This window comes from Glossina fuscipes, unplaced genomic scaffold (assembly GCF_014805625.2).
Source record: "Glossina fuscipes isolate IAEA_lab_2018 unplaced genomic scaffold, Yale_Gfus_2 64264, whole genome shotgun sequence".
Lineage (NCBI taxonomy): Eukaryota > Metazoa > Arthropoda > Insecta > Diptera > Glossinidae > Glossina > Glossina fuscipes.
The window spans coordinates 581-8,277 of record NW_024003943.1 but is presented as its reverse complement, the minus strand read 5'-3'; the positions used below and the strand labels follow the sequence as shown (position 1 = coordinate 8,277).

Genomic DNA, 7,697 nt, shown 5'->3' with positions numbered 1-7,697 from the left:
GAGGGGGATTTATTGTTTGGTTTATTTGTTTTGATCGTATAGACTGAAAGGATCAAATGGCACCACTCGAAGGAGATATCTGTGTCACCTCAGCATAGCTGACACAAAGAGTGCTTACCAGCTTGTTCGTATTATTTGTGTTACCAGAAATGTTTACGATGGAAAAGATGGTAATGCCTTTGGAGGCAAGGGTAAAGCACTCGATACCTTAACCGGATTTGCCAATGGCGGATCCACAAATTCTATCGTTGACGATGAGGAATGATGGTAAGCAATATGCACAAATGTAGGGGATTTATGCGGAGATGGAGGTGAAATTCCGCACGCAAGTTGGCAGTCAAGTAAACGTCGTACGATAGTTCATATTAAGAACGATTAAATTTCCAGATGGAGAGTTTTAATTTGCCTTGCCCAACATGGTGAGCAGCGGACACACTAGGAGGTGCGGCGAATTTATTATTTCCATTAATATTCTTCGACAATTTAGACAGAGTAGCCTGATTCATACCATTGGGAGGAGATACCCTTACCTCCTCAATACAGCTGAAAAAAGCAATAAAGAAAAAAATTAAAAAAATACATTATAAAATAAATAAAGCGCGCGCGCAAAGTTATCATATTTACCTTAATCCAGATCTGATAAAGATCTAAACAGTGAGGACTGTGTTGGATCCAAACCCCTCTGCGGAATATCTTAGCAATATTATTACGTCGCGCAGCCTACTTTACGTAAAAAGGGTCAGAAAGTGATATTCCACTGTGGCCGAATTTGTTATACCTACTATCTTTCTATTAAAACAGAGTACACAAATATTGTGTCCGTTTAGAAGTAATGAGCAAAAGACCACAGTACAACGTAAAGTGAGAGCACTTCTGTTTTCAAAGGCACAAAAATAGGTCTTTTGCTCATTACTTCTAAACGGACACAATATTTGTGTACTCTGTTTTAATAGAAAATTTGTAATATCGTTGTCATAGTATTTGTTTTTTTGCTGGAAATAGATTTGATTTTTTTTGTAAACCCTCGAATCACATTTCCAAATATTCCAAATAACGTTTTTCCTCGATTTTGGTAAAATGTAAATAAGGGCTGATATTTATTCAAACAATTTATGAATGTAGTAGATGTCGCATAAATGTTTGTATGTTTTGAATTTAAATAATCAAAGAAATAAAAACTTTAAGTAACTAGAAAATGGTTTACAACTAAACCTGAATATAATTATGGTTATAATATTCATTTTGTGATTTAATTTAGTAACACTTTTGCTTGCCTTTAGTTATGGACAACTGTTGAGGAATGTTGAATACTACGTTCGAACTCTTCTAAACTGAGCGCCTGGTTTAAATTTAATAGGGGAAGTTTTCCGGCTGATGCTTGGGCTAATAGTTCGGGTGAAAACCATTGAGCCAATTGATTACTAGTAGGTGATAAGCAACCGTCTCGCTGATAATTTAAATTTGGAGCCATTGCGTTATTAGCAGCCGCGAGATGGGAACCCGAAAGATCTGCAAATAGTAAAGTTATTCGCGCAAATAAGGCAGATTGAAGAGAGAGGAACGAAATTTGCCTTTCAATTTAAAATTCTTTAAGTCCATAAAATCCATAAAATAAATATATCTTATCTTACTTTTTTATACTCAGTTTATATGTATGTTCCAAATACGCATCAAAGACTTCGTATTAAAATGATTGAATAGTTGATCAACAGAAAATAAATACACAAGGTTCAAATTGGGTACAAATATTTCTTATCAAAAAATAATCACATTGTTAAAGCGTGTCACAGATAGTTTTTAGCGGCTATCTTTCGTAAATGAGCAACGAAGAAAAATTCAATGCTGTAGTTTCCGCCGGCATACGTCAGACAATATACATAATACGCAATACGTACATAATATATACACGATCGAGAAAGAAAAGATATTTTTGTTCAAAATTAAGTATCTACGTTATTCATAGATCTCTTGGGATGCGTTTCTTAACAGGAAAATTGTAATTTGTAAACAGAAAATTGAATTGTTATTAAAGTAAGCGGAGCTGAACAAAAAGCGGAATTTTGGTCCTCGAGTTCTATAGATTTTCCAAGATAGGTACTTAACTTGTTGGATTTTGTACTTAAATTTATGTCAACGCTATTGTGATTTACAATGGACGAAAACCACGTATATACTTGGTCTCTGATGCGTTTTCAAACACATTACAAACGGAGTTGCAATGTTAGTGAAGCCGCCCTTATGGTGGTGCTTATATCAGTAATGATTCTTTGTTTTATTTTAAACATACTTGGATGACCGCTAACCACTTCGTGTTGCTGCATATGTTTTTGATTTTGTTGCTGCAATAGTTTTTGAACAGATAAAGATCGTTGCTGATATATATGTTGATGCTGTTGTTGATGTAACTGAGCCATACTATTAATATTCTGAGCATTGGCTAATGACTGTGGAAAGATGTGCGGAGGCGGAAACGATTGATTAATAACCAGCTGCATATGCTGAGTTGATGTATGATTGCCTTTGGATTGATGTTGCTGCAGTTGTTGTAATTCCAGCTTTGTAGCATGCGTTATGTGAGGTAAAATTTGTTGTTGCTGGTGCTGTGTTGACTGCTTTTGTTGATTTTGCCCCACTGTAGGATGTGGCTGCGTTTGTGATGTTGGTGTCAAATGTTGTACTTGTGGCATTTGTAAAGTAGTCATCGGTCCCTTAAGAATTGGACGTCCTTAAAGTGAAGTACTTTAGCAGGGTTCGCTTAAATTACATACAATATGTCATACCTATAGGTTTACTAATTGTAACGATATTAGAATTGATTGTTGGAGACGGCCATTTAAGAAGTTGTTGATTTCGTAGGTGACCAGGCTGATGGCGATGATGTTGTGGGGATATCTGTTGCGGTTGCTGTTGTGATTTTAAAGGTGATACTTGCTGTGCTGTTTTCGATGATATTAGATGATGATGTTGCTGGGATTCTTGATGTACACTGCCGCTACCAAGAATCATTCTGGGTTGAGAGGTTTGTGGATGCTGATGCTGAATTTGATGTTGAATATGTTGTTGTTGCAGTGGAAATATGTCACACGAAGGATTTCCACTCTGAACAAAAAGCACCGGGAATTAGTAAATTAAGGTGCCATTGCAAAGCAATCGGTAAAATCTTTTTTTTTTTAAATCATTTCAGTGATGTCTACGCTTAATTTCAGCGCTAAATATATATTGAGTGAATAATGCAAACACTTTCTGTAAGCAAACTTCTACTCGCAGAGCATTGAAATCAGCGCAGACAACAAGACAGATGCAATAACTTGAGAAAGCAAAAGTACCGACTAATTCATGCGTCGGTTTAATTAACCAATTCCTGGTACATTTTGATTAGAGTTTATAATGATATTAAATGTTAATCCTTAATACTATCGGTTCTTTAGATGTACCTGCTGCGTTTGTGAATGTTGTTGTTGCATATGTTGTAAGTGATAGTGTTGTTGCTGTTGCTGATTATGTTGTGGAGAGGTTTGAGAAGATGCGTTCTGTTGAAAAGATACATCTTTATCGGCTGTCATTTTTCTTAGTACAGATGTGGGTGTAAACGCCAATGGAGTAGGTGAATTTATATGTCGGGATGACGGTTGAGGGTTGTGCAAATGATGGGGTTTCATCAGTTCACTGTTAACCGTACTATTTCCTGGAATGCTTCCTTGCTGTTGTAACAGATCAAAATCCAAATGATGTTTACGTGTTTCTTGTCTTCGCCGCAATACTACTTCTTGCTGTTGTTCCTCCAGTTTTTTTTTCAAGGCGTGCTGCAGAATCGTTTGCGTGTGTATTTGCAGTTCACGTTGAGATGGTATAACTTAAAAGAATTTAACACATGCATCTTAAATGAAGGTAGCGTACATAAAAAAATGTCACAAATTTTAGCTAGAATGCCTAATGTTGGCCTCAAAATCAGTACGAGATTAGACTCAATCCGTTGTCTTGATTAGGTTGGAATTAGTCTTTTATGAACACTTTCTATTGAAAAATAATTTGTACGCAGAAAGAGTTCAATTAAACTGGTAAACTGAGCCTTATCTCGAAGATTGGTGTGTAAATTGGTTTTTCAATACAAACAGAAATTGCGCACTTTGAATAAACACTTCAGTTATTCTACGAAATATGATATGAACAGGTAGAAGTTCAAACATAAGAAATAACTCACATAAGTGGGCAGAATTTTCCTGCTGTTGCGAACTCTGCAGGACTAATTGTTTTTGTTGGTCTTTGGGTTGTTCCAGGCAATTGGAGTGTGTTTTATTACTAATATCTGGTGCTGTTGATACAGCCTGTGTCTCATTGAACATTGTAGCCGTAAGGGCCATCAAATTAACATTACCACCAGCCGCAGGAGTACCACTACGCGAATTTCCGTTTAATACTTTGGACACAACCTCGCTTCCGTTTGATGGAGAATGCAATCTCCTAAAATCTCGATCATTGTAATTCAGATTCACTTCGACTATACCTGATGCTGAAAAAAATAGGAAATAATCAAAACGTATACTTTAACTTCCTCCAGTCTTTTCTTACGATGCACAAAAGGATGAGTATTTATTGGATTGGAATTGGCTGAACCATTAGCACGTAGCGGTGACAATTCACAACAGGAGGTCACCGGAGACGTCTGAATTGACATTAAGTTTTGTTGCGTGGTCAGCGAAGGGGTTACAGAACGCGAACTATCGTTCAGTATGGAAGTAATAACATCTTTAATGTATGGCGATGCGTTGGGATTCTTCAACTCCCTTTCCAGAAAAGCTTGTGAAAACTCCCCCTTGGATAAGGCTACGATATTGCATATAAAAACACAACTGCTTTAAATATTCAAAAAAGTGAGTCATATTCGCTGTAGCGCGAATCCTTTATATCCGTCACTGTAATAAGTTTTAGCTAATCTGCTTAACAGTTCGTTTTCTTAAAGAATGCAGAACAATTGAGTATGTAATATAAACCAAGGAAAACATCAACATCAATATATATAAAGAATTTGGTTTTTTGCGGCTTTATTACTACTAAATTTTAGCACGTCTCTTTTGTAGAACATGAAACGTGCATATAATTCAAAAGAAAATATATGTGCTATTCACAGAGACACCACGTAATGCCAAACGTAAACGTTTTTATAGACCAAATCGCTACTTACCGCTGAATCTACGCATTTTAAAAGGTCTACAATTTTTAAATATTACTTAAATAATGACATCCTGTGGATAATAAGTACTACAAAGAGGAGGAATTCATAACTTACATTGCAACAAATTTTGCATTTCCATTTGTTTTAGGGGATGATGACCTAAAATAAATGGTAGCATACATTGAGGTGGCTGCACAGATAATGCTGAAAAAGTTTCGTTCTCAAAGTGCTGCGGTGGTATTGGTGCTGACATATGATACTGTGACTGATCCGCTTGCTGTATATTTGACGGCAGCATTTGCAAAAACTTTTGTTGGTAGATTGTTTGGTGTTGTTCTTGCATTGGTTTGGCGAGATCCTCATGCCTGATCATATTGGAAAGCGGTACAGGAATCGACTGTGTGAGGATTCCTTGTTTTTCCACGTTTAACGCTTCTTGCAATGCTGTTGCCGAACTGCTAAATAACCGATCAGGGTGTGAATCCATCATTACATTGATCGCCAACCCAACGTCGCGAGGCTTGTTATCTCCTGCTCCCAGTTGATTTAACAGTCGCTTGAAGGCTTCTACATCCTGATTAGTTTTTGGAGAAGGCGATGAATCGGGAGGGTCAACACACCTATTGGCGGTGCTGCCAGAGTTTCTTATTGGCTTGGCACCACAACCTGGTATTTCTGTGTGCTCGCTCTTAGTATCAAGAAGGCGCATGCGAGCCTCCAGCTCCTCAACACTCAATGCTAACACTTTATATAAGCAGAGCAAATAACTCTTATGATTTAAATTTTTAACATTATTTTGTTAATAAACTAACAGTTTGGTATTGGTTACCTACCGGCATGAGGTAAAGATTTTGGAAGATCTGGAGTTAGAAAATGATTATTCCTGAAGAACGCCATAAGAGAATCCGTTCCATTACCCTTTAATTCTTTTTCTTTGTCATCTAAAAAATATTTTGTTTACTTCATTACTTTAATAAGATGATATGGATTCTTTCACACCTCCATAAGGTTTACTTTGACTGGCTACTGGAACAAACTCATCATCTTTATTAGTCTCCTTGTTCACAAACCAACGACTAAAGCGTGAAGTTCCTATCTCATTTGAAATAATGTTTTGATCACCCGCCTTGAATAAAAGGAAAAAAAATGGGAACAAAAGCATTGAAACGTAACATCGCCAATAGAAATAATAATTTAACATTTCTGTGTAACATCTTTCTTTTGACCTTACAATTATAGGATATTCTAAGGAATCCATATCGAAGAAATTTAGTATATCATCAACATTTCCTGATTTACTAGATGGCGAAATCTGCGAAGTTGCGTCTTTTACTTCAGCTAGATGGTCCGAAGACAAATGTTTGCCAATTTTTTCATCCTTAAGTTCGTTAGTGTGATTGTTTCCTTGACCATTTGTATCTGAGTTATTATTTATTGACATACCCTCATCATCATCTGCATGATCGATACCATCTTCAGCATGAAAATCCTTTTCTACATTATTTAGAATTATAGCTTTGTGGTCATTTGCACTTTCCAACTTTCGATTATTACTAGGCGAAGACGATGAACTATCACTGTGCTTTTCGTCATTTTCGTTTACAAAATAGCTGTCTTCGTGTTCATCAATTTCCTCAAAGCCATGCAGTTCAATAGTGTCGTGCTGAGAAGTGGGACCACCACTGAACCATTCAGGCTCATCTTTATCCTTTTCCTTCAGTTTTGGTTTTTCTTTTTTCTCAAATGCATGATTTTGGCTACGTCTAAAGGACATTGTGCGTTGTATCATACACGATTGCGACAGCTGGAAACGGTGATTAGCATTTAAATCTATGCTGTTGTCCTCACAAGTAGTTGCATTATAACGCCTTGTATTGTATCCGTTATCTTTGTTTTCATGCTTTTCGCTGCGTGCATAACTTTCTAGCACACGACGATCGTAAGGACGGCGTTCTCCTAGGTTACGTTCGCAATTGCGTGCTTCTGGGAATCGCAATACCGCACGTGGAGAGTTATCATTACTGTTGTCTGGTGCTGATTCAACACTGGTGAAATTACCGTGAAAATTTTTCTCCCTTTCTACTCTAGTACCACCGCTGTTAGACCTGTAATCCCAACAAACTTCACGAGAGACTAAGCGTCCGCTGCCTATGCGACGATCCAAACGCTTCGCGTTGTTACTCTTATTACATGTTGGATTGATTTCAGCGTGCGAATCGCTCATCAATGGTAGCCAGTAAGGATGAGTCTCCGTGTTAGAATGATCTGCTGCAAAGTAAACAAAAGTGCTTAAAAGTGTGCCATTTTAAAGTGATAATAAATGAGTAATCACTCCTAGTGCATGGTAACATTAGCTAACTGTTTATTCCAGTATTTATTTAAGTAATTTTTATAGCGGTAAAAGCAATCGTGACAAGTAAGAAAATTGAACGGGGGACCGAATCCCCTATACCAATCACCGTTATCCTGAAAAAGACAAAAGTAAAAGAGCAAAATTTTCATGCTCTATAATATGAGTGGGCGC

At 37.0% G+C, this 7,697-nt stretch overlaps 1 protein-coding gene across 3 annotated transcripts; it reads right to left on the bottom strand.

The window, feature by feature from the left end:
* Positions 1-1,065: 1,065 nt before the first annotated feature.
* Positions 1,066-7,464, bottom strand: LOC119643814. Of its 3 annotated transcripts, none has more exons than XM_038043318.1 (10): positions 6,405-7,463; positions 6,173-6,299; positions 6,007-6,114; positions 5,288-5,917; positions 4,570-4,824; positions 4,202-4,510; positions 3,435-3,853; positions 2,781-3,099; positions 2,288-2,725; positions 1,067-1,509 (listed from the first exon to the last, which is right to left on the bottom strand). In XM_038043318.1, the coding sequence occupies exons 1-10, from the start codon at positions 7,395-7,397 to the stop codon at positions 1,277-1,279; spliced, it is 3,831 nt and encodes a 1,276-aa protein (XP_037899246.1). In that variant the 5' UTR covers positions 7,398-7,463; the 3' UTR covers positions 1,067-1,276. The 3 variants fall into 3 exon arrangements, with proteins under 3 accessions (XP_037899248.1, XP_037899246.1, XP_037899247.1); XM_038043319.1 differs by having other exon boundaries at positions 2,781-3,036; XM_038043320.1 differs by lacking the exon at positions 4,570-4,824 and having other exon boundaries at positions 1,066-1,509; positions 6,405-7,464.
* Positions 7,465-7,697: the final 233 nt, after the last annotated feature.